The sequence below is a fragment of the Ornithodoros turicata genome, chromosome 1 (genome assembly GCF_037126465.1).
Source record: "Ornithodoros turicata isolate Travis chromosome 1, ASM3712646v1, whole genome shotgun sequence".
In the NCBI taxonomy this organism is placed as follows: domain Eukaryota; kingdom Metazoa; phylum Arthropoda; class Arachnida; order Ixodida; family Argasidae; genus Ornithodoros; species Ornithodoros turicata.
The window spans coordinates 41,173,765-41,192,248 of NC_088201.1; the positions used below are offsets into that span (position 1 = coordinate 41,173,765).

The 18,484-nt window shown below is 42.8% G+C and overlaps 2 protein-coding genes across 2 annotated transcripts in view; one reads left to right on the plus strand and one right to left on the minus strand.

Annotated features, from left to right (window-relative positions):
- The window catches only part of LOC135378076 (hepatocyte nuclear factor 4-gamma-like), a 161,718-nt gene that overhangs the window by 93,931 nt on the left and 49,303 nt on the right, over window positions 1-18,484 (minus strand). The gene's annotated exons all lie outside the window — the stretch shown is intronic.
- Window positions 43-17,005, plus strand: LOC135378077 (transmembrane protein 208-like). The gene is made up of 6 exons (XM_064610930.1): window positions 43-239; window positions 763-861; window positions 5,323-5,382; window positions 13,520-13,656; window positions 16,165-16,249; window positions 16,801-17,005. The coding sequence occupies exons 1-6, from the start codon at window positions 234-236 to the stop codon at window positions 16,924-16,926; spliced, it is 513 nt and encodes a 170-aa protein (XP_064467000.1). The 5' UTR covers window positions 43-233; the 3' UTR covers window positions 16,927-17,005.

Genomic DNA, 18,484 nt, shown 5'->3' on the forward strand with positions numbered 1-18,484 from the left:
CTTCAAAATTTTAAAACAATTTGGTGACAGCCTGTTCTCCGCTGAACGCTTCGGCAACACTGTACAGGCCACCAGCAGCCGCTCAGCTCTCCCTTTGGTTGCCGAGTTGCGGTTTGCAACGTGCCAGTAATTCTGAAACCCAGGTTCTTGGCCGTATTACCTTCAAATAAGTAACCACCAGAAACACCCTTTTTGTTTGCCGGTTGTGGCAGAGCAAGATCTAGCTAAATACAATGGCGGTAGGGAATTTTCAGTGACATACGACTATGTTCGAAGTATCATATGGCATTCATTGCACACTTTGTTGCACGACTGCTGCTGTTATAGTTTACGTTGCCTAGTTGTTAACGCGTAAATATAAGCTCTAATAACAGAATGTGCATATGTATTTTGGTCTGATGGTCTGTCCTTGAAAGAAGCGAAAATGCACTTGATTGCACGACTGCTGCTGTTATAGTTTACGTTACCTAGTTAACGCGTAAATATAAGCTCTAATAACAGAATGTGCATATGTATTTTGGTCTGATGGTCTGTTCTTGAGAGAAGCGAAAATGTTGGTGGCGAAGTTACGAAATAGTTTTATGAATGCTGAGACGTGTATTCAAAAGCAATACATAGTTATGACAAGAGACCATTGCATTTTGCCTCATGCTGGACAAGTGTCTTGATTTTGATAGCCAGTACGGTCATTGCCATTTGTGATACATTCCACTTTGTGCTGTTGAACTGTTTCGTGATTCATGTGTTTTCGCTGAACTTTAGGTGCAAAAGGGAAAACAGGGCACAAAGGGTCAAAAGCAAATTGTGGAAGAAAACAAGCAGACCATCAAGTTCTATGCTCTTATGGCAGCAGGTGCTACTGTAAGTAACTACTATCACTCCTCGCATGTTTCAATACAGCATGCATATTTCAAAATTTTGACATCACTTATATACATGAGGAAATACATCAGAGGGACATGTGGGAGGGGACGGTAACACATCACAAAAACATCACATGCGCCGATGAGAAGATCCTCTGCTTGTTCCTCCCCTCCTAGGTACGGGTTCACTGCTGGCTGTCACGACAAAATGAGAAGAATATAAATTTTTCGAATAATACAAATACTGTATTGCCACGCGTTCCTCGGCATGCCAGAGTCAAATGAGTATCATCAGCACGCCAAAAAAAACTATTTTTCGGCATGCTGAGATATACGATTTCGAAAATCTGGTCCACCTCGCAAAATCTGGTGTGCCGGGAAACGTGCAGTGATAGTGTCAGGGATCGGAACTAAAACTGAACCCAAATCTGATCTCAGTTGTCTCGCGAAGTAAACCCCCAATTATCACTTATCAATTATGAACCCAAACCGAAAACCACTAGAAACCTGTATTTTTTGCTGAACTGAACCAAACCACAATATTGTTTTTCTCGCGTTGAACTGAACCAGAACTGAACCAAAATAAATTTAGGCGGTTACCGGTTTGCGAAACAGTTCAGGCGTAATGTGCGTTGTGAGAGATCAGAACTACGATTCACACGGCGGATTGAACCACGTTGCCAAACAAATTCGTAACAGAAACTGTACAAAACAAAACTGCAACCGAAGTGTGCAAGGTATTTCCTCCTCACAGCTATTGCATTCATCCAATTGTGTTTTGAGGTCATCCTTTTGGTAATTGTAGGCTTCCTTGTACGCAATTTTACTGTATGAGGGAACTTGTTTGTCAAGGACGGCATAGGTCCTGACTTCCGACTCTGCGCGCCATCGGTTGGTGCAGCAGCAAATCAGAGAGCACATGAAAAGACGTCAGGAGCCATGCTGCGTCATTTACAAAAGTTGTGTCCTTGCCAAAAAAAAAGGCAGCAGTGCGTGGTACAAGTACAAGCGCCGTCAGTGTATCACACACTATGTGGCGGTCACGAAGAGTGCGTACGGCGTCTGCAGATATGGAGGGGGGGGGGGGGGGGGGGGGGGCTTGGCATGTCGCTGTAGAACGCAAACGGTACAGCACACCAGGGGGACAAGCAGCCAGATGAACATTGGCTGCACGACGACAACATGACCCAGCAGTGAGGGAACACAAAGCGGCTGCGATGAGACAAGACCCTACAGTTAGGGAATGCGAGGCCGAGGGCAAGAGACGTAAACTGTCCCGGACGTATGCACCTGAAATGAGTGGGCGTCCGTCGGAGTTTGCACTGGCCAACTCGGATTTTGCAGAGGAGTTTTCGAAGAACAAGTTTGGACATATTTGTGACGTTTGCGATAGGCTGCGATTTTGCACAGACGCGGCGCAACACTGCCAACTGTTGGCCAGAGGTTCACGGCAGAATGTGTGGAAAAACTTGTCTACATGTGCATGCGTAATACAACCGCAAGCCTCACCTCGCCCTTATTGTGCGTGCACGATACAGCTATCGCTGTTACTTCTTCGCACGTGGGCTGCAAAATGGCCTGAATATTTTTGTCGTCCAGCAGCCCCAAATTTTCATTTTAGGCTGTGAAAATAACGGCCAGTCAATGAGCAGGATGTAACACAGCGTATACGATGAGTAGGGCCTGACTTTTTAGGATTAAACCCATATCCGCCCGATATTTACCCCCCGAACAAAATCTGTAAAATTCGGGTTTAACCCGAACCTACCCGAAAACATCCAGGTCACGTGGCACACTCATAAGCGTGCATTAAAATAAAGTTTGATAACATTGCTAAACATTAGTTCCATGTTAAGACAAATTTTTATTTAAAAAAAAAAGATCACCCGAATACACCCGAATTCCTGACGACAGAATATGCCGTAACGGGATTTAACCCGAATACACCCGAATTTTCAAATAAAAAATATCACCCGATAATTACCCCCCGAATTTGGCCAAAAATAAAACCCGAAAAAGTCAGGCCCTAACGATGAGTTGACGTAGAAAGTACAGCACGCTACCGTAACGTTGCACCTGAAATGCAGATCTAGCATGCCGTTTTGCTGTGAATCCCTGCTGTGTAGGCAGCAACAACAACAACAAAAGTACATTTGTGTTATGTGAGAATCGTAAGGATGCGCTTGCTTTTAAGCCATGGCAATCTGCTCAAAACTAACTTTCCTGAACTTTTTCAAACCGATATTTTGCGCTGCTGCAGAGCTGAACCCGAACCGAACCAATATGCCAAACCGGAACCCCCAACCAAACCGGGAAAAATAACTGTCCCTAATCCCTGGATACAGTACGATTTCAAGCAAAAGGCCTCACAGGAGGAGTTGCTTGGAGTCCAATTATTCTGCCAGACATGTGTATTTCAACAATGTCAGGGACCGAGTTTTCCCTTTAAGACTGACTTTTCTTCAAATTACCTTCCTACTTGAAAACTTCAGTGCACCTAAAGACTGCAAAAACTTCATAATCAGCAGAACCTTAGTAGCAGGTGCACTTATGTTAAGAGTGTCAAATTGAAATGTTTGCAATTTTTGTTTGTTTTAAAATGCTATAGCTCTGTGCTGATTCATCTGCAGAAAGTGAAAATAGTATTTTTGTCAAAGCAGTTCATGTATGTTTAGTTAATGAACATGCTCAGGACTGCTAATCATACAAAGTAGAGCACTGGAAAGGGCCGGACCTGCCCCGCCTGCCCCGCGGGTGGAAATCTAGCCTCAAAGTCGTCTTGACTGCGGGCTCGGGTTGATTCCGAGAGTTCTTGAGCCTGAGTCGGGCTGAGCTTTTCTGAGCCATTCTTTCACATTATTTAATCCTCAACATTTGTTTTGAAAACAAAGCAACAAAGTGCCTGGGCCCCTCTGTCTTTCTGCTAAAACGCTATAACATAGGCATCGCATTATTCTCGACTTTGCCATGTTGAGGACCACGCCCTCGCTGTGGTGTGCACCTCAGGTAGACGTGCAAGACCACGTGCTACACGCACAAACCGCATCAAAGGCTGTGCGTTCCAGGTATATGTGTGTGTGTGTTTTACGCTGTATTAGTAGCCTCTACCATATGGACTGAACCTTTTCGACAGATCGCGTCACAAAGCTGCCTATGCAGCTACGGGCCGGGCTGAGTTTGTTTGTTTATTTGTTTAGGGGATTGAGGAGAGGTTGGCCAAGACCGTCTGTCTTTCAGCAGCCGGGTCAGGCTAGGGTCGGGTAAGCCTGCGTGGCGTTGGGTACGGGCCGGGCTGAGTTTTCGGCAACGGGGTCCGGCTGCTAAATTCAAGCCCATGCAGTGCTCTAATACAAAGATTTCACATGTGAAAACATCACTTTACCAAGAATGTCTCTGCATATGTCCACCACAGAGTTGCCGGAAAGCTACCATACTTTAACTACCCACAAACAGTACCTTGTAGCAGAACTTTTGTAGCAAAACTTGTAGCAAAAAAAGTGTGATTTTTTCTCCACTGTTAATTTTCACTGGATGTCTGGTATGTGGAAGAATAAAATTTATATTTTACTGGATATTATAACACATTTTACAGTAATCCTGCCTTCAGCATAATGTGCTCGCAAGTTTCTCTGGATGCCTGTGCACTGAATTGTTGTACGTATGAGTATTCCAGACATTCTCATTTGTTGTTCGCTAGATGCATAGGGCTAAAACTTTGTGGTGTACGTACAGTATGCTGTATAAGACCGCCACAGATTCAAAAGATCTCAGCAAACAGAGCACAGGAACAGCAGTTACTTAGTAGTTTGCAAACATTGTGGGGAATACATAGTAATTGACACCATTATTCTTAAGGTCATGCATGTGGTAATTGTTTCTATTATCCAAATCCTAACCAAAATGTCAAATCCTAGTTTTAACATGTCAAACCCAGGTACCTATGTGTGTTTTAACCCGTTTAAGGGGTACTTCATTTACAATCTATATTAGTACTGAGAAAGATTGTCTTCATTTTTATTTGACACCTTCATGTGTGAAATCATCATGTGGTATGAACGGTTCTGGAAAGGACCTCAGGTCTCTCTGAAAAATCAATAGGTTTTTGGCAGATGAATTTAGCAAGTTAGCAAAAGTCATGTCAGAACATGTGTAAATGTTTTGAAATTGACAAGGTGATCTCGTCACATCAGTAAGCACGTTACTGTAGTGCTCATACGTGAAATTTCGGGAAAGGAGGTAAGTAGCAGGCATCACTTGTACATTGTTGATTATGGTCTTTCACTGCTCTTGTCGGGATTGCATTGATCAAGGATAACATTTAGTATGGTATAAGGTCTTGATTTACAGTAAGAGGCTTCTTATGATAGCAGATTCGAGAAAGCAAATGAATTTTCATTGACTTGAGCTGTGATCACCGACTGCGATGGTGTGATGTCACCTGTTTTCTTTTCCATTGCAGGGATTTTATGTTACAATGATGGCTACAGTCTTCAGCAATTCCTTTACGATATTCTACTGGGTAAGCTTTAATTCCTGCGTTATTATCTGTCAGAAGGAAAATTAATGAATCTGCCTATTTGTCAGCTGGCTCTGCATGTTTCTTATTATGCTTAATTTAGGACTAATACATGATATTGTACATTTTCTTGTATGCAGCATTATGTGTGCAAGGCTTTGCATTTTATTGATCCTACAGGCACCCAACTACTCCAATAAAATTCCCCAATTTTCAAATAAACAAAATTTTTTACCCTATGCAATTCTTATGCCTAATATCTGACAGAAGATTGTTCACCAAAGAACATTCCTCGCTCTGCTTGCTGGAAGGTGTAGACCAGAGGTCGCCACTTGTGAATATCGCTTGCTCATTTCCAGCTCCACTCCCATTTGCTTGCTCATGATCACTCATCCTCAGCTCAGCTTCCTGTTTGCTCACCCACCTGTGGCTCAGCTACTAGGGTGCTGATGCTCACACGTACACTCTTGCCTCCCGCTAAGGCCCGCATTTACCATCTTGTCTCACTGATCTCAAGGTTGCCAAAGTTGATGGAAGGAGAGTTGAGCTGATGTGGTGTGGATTAGGTGAAGGTGATGGTGAAGTGAGACCACACATGCCCAGTGCTCACTGTTGACAGCAAGCTTCCTCTGCTCTTTATTGTCTCTTTGAGCTGCTAAACAGTGCATCCTCATGAATGAAGTCCAGTCCTCAGTCACTCTCATCACTCATGATGATATGCTAAAAAATGCTCCTATGTGGTCACTCACTTTTTGCTTATCGATGAATACAAGTTGCTCATGCTACGCTCGTAGCACGTGAGTGTCACTGAAGTTCACACAATCTCACACAGCTTGAGCATCATTTCAGCTCACTCATGCTCAGCTCAGGCCACAGTGAGCATGCTTACCAGTGAGTTTTGTCAAAGTATGGTGCAAGACTGCTCTATGCATACTTACAGCCTTGTAGTGCAATTGTAGCCACTAATCTGCTTAAAGGAGCATGGAAATGACATTGCTTAAAGTAACGTGACCAGACGTCCCACTAGCCTGCCTCGGGACCGTGTTTTGTCCCGCTTTTGGAATGATCCTCGAATGGAAAATTATGTGGCTAAACAATGGTTTTCTACTCCCACATGGCCTTCTTCCGCCTCACACGATCTTGCCAATGGAACATTATGATGTGTTGGCCAACAAGCAATTCCTTTTACAATGTTCATGGAAAGCAAAGATTGCCTGCGCATGCTTTGTTCATGAAGCTGTCTCAGTGGGAGCATGGTCTCGACATAACGATCCATAATCATGACGGTGACAGTAATAACGAAATGGAAGCACAAGTTCAGTGAGTTTGTGGTGAGAGTTTCCATTCATATCTACAAGTATGAAGACACCAGTAAAGAGAATACTTTCTGTCCAAAGTATTTTGTTGTGTATGCTCGGCAGTATGTAAAATGCAAACAATAGATAAACCAAAAAAGAATACAAATCGAAAATAAAGGAAACATAACAGCATTGGGCACAGTGAAATGCAGTGATGGAAGTGCTGCGCCAAACTGTGCCGTGAGGGTGATTTGCTGAATTTGCGCCCAAGTTGCACCAAAGTTGCACCAAATCGCGGAGTAGGGGAGTACATCACAGTCTACGAAGATCGCGCATAAAAGAAACCCGAAGTGAATGAGACACACCTGCATTTCACAAAATTTAAATGTGAGAGGGAGCTGTCACAGCAACCTACTAGCCGGCTAATCGGTCGAAGCCGATACCAGTTATGCCTACCATAGCCCGAGCAAAGCAGTACGGTGAGCTAGAAGATGTTCTAGTCCATTATACGTACAAGAGTCTCAGAACCCTCGGGACACACATGTGTCTTTGACGTTTCAATGATTGTGCGGTTCGTTTTGTGTTATCTTTCGTGTTTTCCCCAAGCTCAGGGACATGTTGCACGCACTCACTCGCATTTTACTTTCATCATATGTTTTTACTCGCATCGTATGTTCATCGCTATCCAAGCTGAGAGGCATAAGGTGATCTCCACACTTTAAGACCGCTTTTCGTTTCCTAAAGGTAGCAGGGCGTGTTTTTAAAGATATGGTCTAGGCGTGTTGTTGACGGTCACTGTAACTTGCTACTTTTGAAGAGCGAAAGGCTCTTCGACAACGAAATACGCAGTTCACGCCCGCTCTGCACTGACTCCTCGGAAGTGGCTACGCTAGGTTAACCTGGCGGCTCCCCGATCTTGCGTCAATTGAGTGGAAAATTGCCCCAGACACGATGAAACTAAAACTAAACGTGGAAACCCAGAATATATGGGGGTGGAAAGTGCTCATTCCACATCATAAATGAGTAATCATACATGCCAGAGGCCCTTCAATGGTGGATTGCGAAGCTGCGCCAAAACTCTATTTTTCTTGCGACAATGGCTGCGCCAGAACGCTTCGAGGCACTTCCATCACTGGAAATGTATTTCATTGACTAATTGACAGCCAACCCCCCCCCCCCCCCCCCCCCCCCCCCCCCCCCCCCCCCCCCCCACTATTGGACTGCAGACTGCAGCTGCCATCCAAGCAGGAGAGGGTTTACTAATTAAAATGTTGCTTGAGGCTCCACTCAAATGCACTTATGTTGGGAGATAACACACAATCGGAGGGTAATTAATTCCACTCCACGATGGTACGTACAAAGAACGAATATTTAAACACGTCAACACGTGGGATTAAAGGGACGGTCTCGTACAGCCGGGGCGATTCCGAAACTTAGCCAGACTATCTTCATGAGTACTGTACACATACAACCATCAAAGTTTCATTGAGAATAACCAAGTCGTTTTCGAGGAATTTGTCGAAACGTGCTGTAATAGCAGATGGCGAAACCTGTGCGCCACTCTCATGCAACGTCATGCATGATGTCGGCCTGCGGGTACGTTGCCGTTGTCATGGTAATTGGAACCTGCACAACGACCTTGGGTTGAGTCATCCCCTTTGCTCTAGAAATGGGGACACTCAGACATATATCTCCGCGAGCGGAGAATGTAGTTCGTGTATTGACTGTGGGGTCTCTGATAATGTGGCGCATAATCTGATACGTGGAAGATAAGTCACGTGTTTTCTTTCCGCAAGTATTTAATGCTGTTTTTAAATAAACGCGCACTTTTTCTCCATGTACGTCATCAGCGACACTTCATTTCGAAACATGATCAGTGTGCAACGGGGAGTGTAATGGAAGCACGCGTAATATATTTTTGGTCGGAGCTGTAATGCGACCGCGTGCGCCGATGGCTGGCGACTTCAGATTTGTGATTGTGGGTGGGGTTGTCCTGCGACTTTTAACTTGTCTCTGAGGATTAACATACCATAGTTGTTCTGAACCACCATGTGGGTCACTTCTTAGAATGCGCATTTTTCGCCTGTGAACTGAAAGAAAATGTACGAGAGTTGCCGCAGTGCCCAGTCACTTCTGAAAGTCGTCTGCTCACGCTGGTGCACTAGCGCGCGCAAAAGCAGACAATTTCTGTATCCTACCACGGACTTTCCCGCAGGGCAACGTAGCCGTTCTTATTGTTGCCAACACAGGTCGCGGCGTGCTCTGTAATCGTTATCAATTTAATTTGACTATTTAATAACCGTGACGTGCTTTGTCGGGTAAATTTGCAGTATGCCATTTCCAACAAAGGGCAATCGAATGGTACACTTTATGAAAGTGGGAGGGGGTACGAGACCGTCCCTTTAATTGTTTTGTACATTTGGCAAGTGGTGTGAAGGAGGTAAAAGATACTGGTCTCTATCTACTTGTAAATGCCCATTGTATAAAGAGAACAGGAATTTCAGTTGAGCTATTTTATGCCAAATGTGTAGTGGTTCTAAACCTAGTTGATTTGTGTGACGGATGATGTGCGACGATAATCACTTGTTATGAAGTGGGCTGATAAATGCTGGATTCTTTCAATTTTGGTTATGTTCTTCGTTTTGTGAGGGTCCGACACAATTGAAGCGTACTCGAGAATGGGTCTCACTAGTGTCCTGTAGGCGTTTTATTTTACAGTTCATGAAGCTTTAGAAAGTTTATGTCACAGAAGGCATGGCTTCTTGAATGCCTTAGCACAAATATATTCAATGTGGCTGTCCCAATTAAGGTTAGAAGCGATTATGAGATAGACCCAGGCATTTTACTTTTGTTGCGATTTGAACACATCTGTTGCCGACGGAGTACTGAAGTGTCTTTGGTTTTTTTTTTGTTTTTGTTTTTTACAAAGTGCTTCATTTAACGCAAGGTAGTCAGGCTTTGAGTTAATAAATCTGTAAATCACATAGTCATCTGCAAAGAGTTTCACTGAAATAGAGCTATTAATTTGAGAGGTGATGTCATTTATATGGATGAGAAACAACAATGGCCGCAGTACGGAGCCCCTGAGGTACACCAGATAAAACATCAACAAACTCTGAACGGCAACCATTGATTTCTACATACTGCTTCCTATTTGTCAGATATGCCTCTATCCAACACACAAGACTAGGGGCAATGCTAATGTGTTTCAGCTTAAGCAGAAGTAGATGATTCGATACTCAATCAAACACCTTGTACAGGTCGAGAAAGATAACATCGATTTGTAGCCCGGCATGAATTCCAAGTGAGAAGTCATGTGTGACAGTTGACAGCTGAGTAACAGTAGATAAGTTTTTTCTAAAAGCATGTTGGAAATTTAGCTTGAATATCTGTTCGTATTCCAAGTAGTTCATTATTTCGGAAGGCTATAACGTGTCCCATGACTTTAGAACATGTGCAAAGGAGTGACATGGGACGGTAATTTGAGGCTAAAAGCTTGTCCCCATTCTTGTGTATCGGTACCACTTTAGAAACCAACCAATCCTTAGGCACGTGGGACTGCTGCAAAGATTCCGAGAAGGTGATATAACAATAGCGAAAGAGTATTTTGGAGTAGTGCAACAAAAATGCATTTGGGATGTTATCATATTCCGGATATCTCTTTGGGTCGACATGTAATACTATGTTGAATATACCCGCAAAGTTCAAAGAAGGATCGACCATCATCAAAACTGATCTCGCAAGGCTAGCATCTAATCTGATGGAAGAAGATTGGATAAATATGTTGTGAAACGTGTGGTTAAATTCATTTGCGACAAATGTTATTACCTCCAGATAAGGAAAAAAAGTTATTTGTACTCCCACAATAATTACCCGCTTCTTAGTTTTCAGGCATTTTTGCAAGGATCAAATACTGCACTCAGTTTCCAAACTGTAAGTTGATGTGGAGAAGATATTTCTCTCAGGCATGATGCACAAAGCACTCTTTTGCTATTCTGCTCTCCTAATACGTACTTTGTATTACTTTGTGATTCCAGGGAGCCTTGCTATCATTAATATGGCATTTCATTCACTGCATGAAATTTGCAACCTGATCAGTGGGCTGTGCACTGGGAAGATATAAGACATTTGAAAACTTTAATTGGCAAGTATTTTGGGGGGACGTTGTAAGATGGCTTGAGGTGTGCGTGTGGGCGAGGGGGGCTGGGAAAATCCCTGTTTACAGTTAAGAGATATTGATATCGATTTCACTTGCAAAGACGCCTATCACTACGGACCCATATCACCAGTCCATGCCTCTTTCGGAAGCAGTCAAGACAGCCATCACTACACGAAAACTGTATATTCAAAAGCAACAGTATATCCTCAGCTTTAGCACGTAACACAACCTCGTTCACAGGCATTTCAGAACTACAGACATCATTTTTCATTTTGGCCCAAAATTGCCATCGTTGGACGTGTCGAGTACTCTTCGGCTACCTTTCTTGATATACCCGACAACGTACTCCTAGCAATCCCAAACTCCCGTTCAATGTCTATCTTCAACAGCAACATTTACTTCTGACAGTAGTATTTCTACCTTTGTTGCAAGAGGAAAGGACTGATTGTGAACCAGCACAAACACCATACAACCAAGATGTGTCAGACTTTGGGACAGCCATTTGAGTAGTGTCTCCGGAACTGCGCAAGTCATCCACCAATGGCGAAGTGGCATTTCTTCCTCTTTATGCACGATTCTCAAGTTTCACCCACGTATCGCCGAGCGCATGTTGAAGGGACGTCACAAATTTTCAAGTTAACCGAAATGGCTCAGTGAAGTGGTTTCTGTTAAGCAAATTTTTTTTGCATTTAGTCTATGGGAAACCAACGAATATCCACACTTTGTTTGGCATATCCAAGAATTGAACTTAAAGGGATGGTTGACTTTCCAAGAATCAGTTTGTAAATATCTGTTGCCAAAGGTAGTGTATTCCCTGATACCGAATACCTGCTTCACTTGTCACAGACTTAAGCCCTATAATCCATTATCGGCATTATAAAGTACAGTCAAACTCCTTTACAACGAAACTCAGGGGACAGCAAAAAAAAATTCGCAGTAAAGGTGTTTTCGTTAAAAAGAATGTCCATTATTGGACCTATAGGGCTCCAGCAGGACCGCAAAAAAAATTTGCTGTAGTGGTATTTTCGTTAAAAAGGTGTTCGCTATAAAGGAGTTTGACTGTATCAGAATCCTCACGGTTTGAAATTCGTGCACAGAAAGACGTATGCGCGATGTCAGGGTGGGGAAACATGGTCACGACCTTGGCATGTGACTTCCTTCCCTCCTGCTGCAGAATTCTTCATGTGCTACTGCAGAGAATACATGAGGGGGTGTAGGAACGAAAATGTTGCGTGAGCTGATAAGCAGATTCTCCAGTTGCTCGTCCCTGTAGTTGCAGGTCCACTGCTGACTGTCATAACAAAACACAAATAACTCGGGAAATGTTTCGGTTTTCAGCGAAAGGGCTCGAAGGAGAGTTGTTGGAGTCAAATGCTCCTGCCAGACATACATACATATTTCAATTATGTTAGTGAGCGAATTTTCCCTTCAAGTGAGTTTCGCTTAATGGGAGTATACTGCAGTTATAAATATCTAAAGTATAGGATAAACAATTAGAAAATTTAACAGATTAGGGAGACAATTCAGAATGATCTGTGGTAAGCTCTCAAAGTGACTGTTTGGCTTGCAAACATCGAGCAGATAGAAACATGCAATAGAACACCAAATTATTGCTATTTCTTCGAATTTCTTATCTTTTTATCCTTCTCTTGCAACTGCATTGGGTCCTGTACTACACATACATTACATCATGCTATTTATTTATTTATTTATTTACAAGGGTACCCCAAGGGCCCATATGGGCATTACATTAGGGCACATAGTTGGCAATAGAAAAACAGAAAGCAAGTACATAATGGGTTACACACTTCGGTGAAATAAAAATGAATATATATTTGACTACGGAACACATTCGGATCATTGATGAGAACTAGGGCTTTGGAAAGGTCATTCCAGTGAAACATACAGTACATCCTTGTGTGTCTGTGCTACTGTCAAAGCTGCCTTGCCTTCACTAACTTGTCTGAATTTTTCTCTCTAGTTGCTTTGTGTGTTTATTAGAATTTGATATCACTGACATCATAAACATGTACTCTGGTGTGTGTATGTGTATTGAAGTGGGAGGTATATCACCCTGTGTGGACCTTTAAAGACTATATTTCTGCAATACACTTCAGATGCAATTCAGCTACTGTTCTGTGATCTGCACTAGTTCGCCGTTCTACATTCGCACCGCAAAGCTTCATTTCTCAGTTCCTTCCATAACTTTTCTTTTGAATCATTGGAACCGACCTGAAATACATTTATTCAGGCAGCTGTATTCATTATGTAGGGTTGTTTGCACAGTGGGAAAAGCAAGTGGGAGTCAGAATGATCCTGATCCTGTATCCTATTCAGTTTGAGTCCCTGGTCACCACCTTCAGACAGCATAGCTCTGTGAGCTTTAATGGATTACCTTTCCCCCACTCACCACTTCAAGAGTATATCAATGCTGTTGTGACTCTGCAGATAAAGGTTTAGCTACAAAAAAAAAAAAAAAAAAAGCAAGTGCCAATACAAATGAGGTTGTGTCTGCCAAACTGATATTTGTGGTAATTTGGTTCAACATACTTTTAGCACCATGATCAAATGCATCCTCATACACAATAGTAAATAAGATGACTCACCGATGATGTTAATCAGTTGGGATTTTGAGATTGATTTTGGGATTTGAGACGTGCCACTGCACAATTTATCTTTCCAGATTATGGCAGTTTTTGCAGTATTGGTTTATGGTGGATGTATTCAGGCAATGCGATATATGGCCAGGTCGTGTTACAGTGAAAGTGGGCAGTTACTGGATGGAGGTATAGACCTGAACATGGAGGCAGGGATTGCTGAGTGAGTACTTTGCTGATCTGTGCATAAGATTTTACAGGGTGTTCTTTCTTTCTTTCCTTCTTTTTTTTATCCTTTACAGATTTTTAAAATAAGTGGCAGACATCCTGTGGGAAAGAGCATATAACTACTGGATGACTAATTACCTAAAATTCATTAATTAACTTTTTAATTTGATGTGTTCTCAAAAATGCGAGACAGCAGAATTTGAAGCAATCATTATTTGAATTCACCCTCTTTCTTAAAAATCCTGAAAGGAGCACATACTTTGAGATATACATCTCCAAACTTTGGTATGCAAATGAGGCGAAACCAGAAAGTGATTACGCATTTCTCGAGCATGGAAATGACATCGCTTCGGCTTATCTGGGCTGGAAAGCAGTCTATCAGCGTTTATTCCAATTAGCTCGATCGCTACAAAACATGTGGCCCTCCGATGCGAACGCCCTTTCCCTCTTTTTGTGCTGAGAGAGAAGTGCGTGGTTTCAGTTTTAACTCATTTGCATAGCAAAATTTGGAGATTTGTACCTCGGAGTATGTTCTTGTTTCAGGATATTTAAAAATGAGGATGGATTTATATAATGGCTGGCTGCAATTCTGCTATCTCGCATTTCGAGACTCTGTTCGAATCCCTGCACCGGCTGTGCTGTCCGGTGTTTTCCCTGAGTTTTCCGGCAGACCCCGTGAAGTCGGCCCAGGACACATAGTAGCCCCCGTCCCCCACTCCTTCCTGCTGTCCTCTCTCCATTTGTACACGTCTGTACGCAACTTATAGCCACATTTGCTTTGCGGCGCTAACACGGAAAAAAAAGTTAATGAATTTTAGATAACTAGTCATCCAGTAGTTACATGCTCTTCCTGACAGGATGTCTGCCTGGTCGCATAACCCACCCATGAAAACTGCATCTAGGTAGCTCTCGTAGCTTTATTATAAAAATTCTGTAAAGGATAAAAAACGCCCTGTATAAACGTGTCATATGTCTCAGATATTTGGGATTTTGTCAGTATTGTGTCTTGGAAATGCTGGCTATGCTAAGAGAAATAGGAACTTTCCCACTGCACTCAAAGAAGGGAGGGTAGTATGGTTTCGCAATGTGCCCTCCAGATAGGCCTATGCTAGGCATGTGCAATTAGTCATTTTAAAGCCAAAGCAAATATTTGCATAACTGGACCAGATGGATATACATCACGTACATAGACACATACAAACAGCATGTATACACCATATACAGGGTGTTCAAAATTAAGCGACTATTCTCTAGAGAACTGGCCTAGGATTTTCCCTCTCCCTCGCGCGCCCCGCCCACCCGGAGCGCGCCAATGGGAGGACACCTCAGGGCCATGGTGAATGGAACGACCCAGTGGACGTAGCATTGTGAAAAGCACGTCTCCGTCTACGTTCGAACCTCTGCCCCCTGATGGCAATGAAAGTCGACTCCGCCCACGCGTCCTCCCATTGGCGCGCTCCGGGTGGGCGGGGCGCGAGAGGGAGAGGGAAAATCCTAGGCCAGTTCTCTAGAGAATAGTCTCTTAGGCACTTTGAGGCTTTGTATGTATTTGTCCTTTCTATGTTGTTCCAGCCTCAGAACATCAGTTCTCTCTTGTTCAACAGTTGCCGCTTGCGTCGATCCCGTCGTATGAAATGTGTGTATGAGTGAGCAAAAATGTAAGAGTGAAAGGAGGATGAGTGAGACAGAGTGGCTGGTTTGACCCTTCAGATGACGCACCCTTGGAAGTCGCTGAGGAGGTGTGTTAGCTTAGCTCAATTGGTAGAGCCCTGGACCGGCAATCCAGAAGATGTGGGTTAGAGTTCTACAGCTGGCTAACCTTTTCAGTGACTTTCTTCTTTCATCAGAATATGAAGTTCACTTTGTTTTATGATCTCCCTTGTGCCGTTTTCAGTCTCTCAGTGTCGTTTTCAGGACTTCGATGCTCACTATGAGGCTCATCATTACATTTTCACCAAAATTTTGCAATCATCCATGTCGCCTCTGGCGATGAAACACCTCAATCATCATCATCATCATCATAATCATAATCATCAAAATAAAGTGGTAGCAGTTACTGTTTTCGGCATTACATAAGTAGCATCGGAACTATTCAAATATATTCATTTTGTAAGAAACATCAATTCAGGTTGAAATATGAATATGGAGTTGAACAAATAGGAAAACGAATCTAATACAATTCGCCATGGTGTTCGAAAAATTTTAATATTTGCACATCCCTAGTTTATGCCTATCAGATCTTGCTTTCCTTCCTGCTTCCAGCATAGTGCAGCTTTTGTAGTAGTTCTACCTGTGCAACATATTTATAGGTCCAGAGCTAGTCCTATTGGTGCTTACCACTTTGACCTTGGTGTTTGCATTGAATGCAGTTAAAGTTAGAGCATTTGAACACAGTGAGTTATAGTAGTAGGATAAATTTGCAGACACAGCACTAATTACAGCAGATTTTATGCCTTCAGGTGTTTTGGGTGTTTGCATTAAATCAGCCCTATGTGTATTTCAGGCACCTAAAAGACTTAGTTATACTCACAGCTGCTGTGCAAGCTATTTCACTTCTCTCCAACTACTTCTGGTTGTTATGGCTACTTGTAAGTATTGCAGCATGGATGAAGTATTAGATTGTTCTTGTCCTAGTTGTAATTTAGGCATACACGGGTACAAACATTAGTACAACCCTCCTTTGGTACTATTTCCGATAGTAATACAACAAAGTCATAAGTTACTAAATGAAATCACAGAAGTTAAGAAACTTGAAAATCTTGTTAAGTCGCTAGGAAAGAAACTAATGCACATGAATGTGTGTTATTGGAAAGTAATTCACCCTACAATACAAACTATATGACACAATACAAAATATGGCTCTGCAGATCCATTCATCTATGTCATTTCCTTTTTGCTTTGGATGGAATGGTTTTGGTATTTTCACTACTGGCCTTATCGTTATTATGCCCTACCTATCTGTGGAACCGATGGACCTATCACATGCTGTGTGTGTAACAACCTTCCTGTATTCAATTCAATCCAGTGGTATTTTGCTCTCTTTCTCCCACAATGTTTAAATTCCAAATGCTTAGAAGGCATGTCAGTGGTCGAGTCTAGCTTACATTATTCATTTTCGTACCTTAATTTCATGTTCTAGGCTCCAGGTCGAGCGTTTTACCTCCTATGGGTGAATATCCTTGGGCCATGGTTTTTCCAGCCAGCTGCACCTGAAGTAGATGATAAGAAGCAGCGAAAATTGGAAAGAAAAATGAGAAGACATTAACGATAAATGGAGCATGTATTGTCTTTTGACAATAGTATTCTCATTTTCGTGTAATACAACAGCAGATTTTTCTAATTTATAGTGTCCATATGTTCCTTGATTTTTTTTTTCCCTAATATTGTACTGCTTGTTTCACTACAGACAGCTAAACTCTAGTATTTTGTCATTTTAGAATTCAGCCATTCACTTCAGAACGAGTGTAGACATTACAATCAGTGTTGATACTGCATGGGTTGGGTCTAATGCAATTGCTCCTAGTGGAGGCCTGTCTGGTAATCAACAATCTCACTGATTGCGGGGTTCCCTACCATGACTTCTTCAGAAGATTCTTGTACTTTCCGTCATGTTCACCAGGTGCTGCCAGCCTTGATATGTCTATATGAGTATGCTTGAGAAAAAAATGTAGGAGAGGGTGCAAAGAGTGTAAATACTTGTTCTTTCTGTCCCTGTGGGGCAAAAGAAAAATGGTGTGTAGTATGACAGCGATCACCTCTGTTTGCTCAGTTATTATTTTTATTTTATTTTAAACAGTTATTTCCGTGGTTACGTGTACCCACTGCCATGCACAAAGAGTATTATGAAGCAATGCGCGTAACAGAAAAACAAACTTAAACCTAGCTTGATGCAAACAGCACTTGTATAGTTTTGTAAAACATACAAGGTCTGTCCCAGTGAAAAGGTGACTGGCGCGCTCGTGAGCGTGCTTGTGGCGCTATTTTTTGTCGAGCACATGGATTAAGTAGCACAGTCCCTCAGCTATTGACTGAAGCGAATTTCAGATGGTTGGCACTTTTTAACCGCCGGATTTGAATTTTAATTTGCGTTGGCATGACAATCGCTTTGTATATTTGTCAACGATGGAGCAGCGTGCCAATGTGAAATTTTGTTTGAACTTGGGAAAGTCTGCAACAGAAACCTTTGAGATGATCCAAACTGCGTATGGAACTGAGGCAATGAGTCGTAAAAGTGTCTTCAGGTGGATTTCGAGGTTTCGTGACGGCAGGGATGCCCTGGAAGATGATCCACGGCCGGCAGCCTCGAAGACATCCCGAAATGAAGAAAACGTGCAAAGAGTTGCGGAAGTGCTTGCTTCAGACTGATGTATCTCTGTACAACTCATAGAGGAGCTCACCGGCCTTCCCAAAACAAGCATGCATCACAATCTGACGGAAGACCTGCAAAAACGAAAGCTTTGCGCGTGATTTGTGCCTCATGTCCTGACAAGCGACCAGAAGCGCGCCGGACTGGAGCACTGCAGAGACATGCAAGTAACCACAGCAGAGGATACTGAATTCCTCCCAAGCATCGTAACGGGCGATTAAACATGGTGCTTCCAGTACGAACCGTCAAAAAGACAGGAGAGCGCCGAGTGGAGATCGGCAGATGACAAGAAGCTCAGAAAGCCAAGAATGCAGAAGAGTAGAGTCAAAACACTCATGACCGTTTTCTTTGATTCAAAGGGAATAGTTCATATTCGATACATTATACAGGGTCAGACAGTAAACGCGAAATACTACGTCGGTGTTTTATCGCGCTTGTGGGGCAAAATTCTTCGCAA

Coding starts and splice junctions, on each gene's coding strand:
- LOC135378077 (XM_064610930.1), top strand. Junction 862..5,322: donor TTATGGCAGCAGGTGCTACT/GTAAGTAACTAC, acceptor TTTCCATTGCAG/GGATTTTATGTTACAATGAT. Junction 5,383..13,519: donor CCTTTACGATATTCTACTGG/GTAAGCTTTAAT, acceptor TTATCTTTCCAG/ATTATGGCAGTTTTTGCAGT.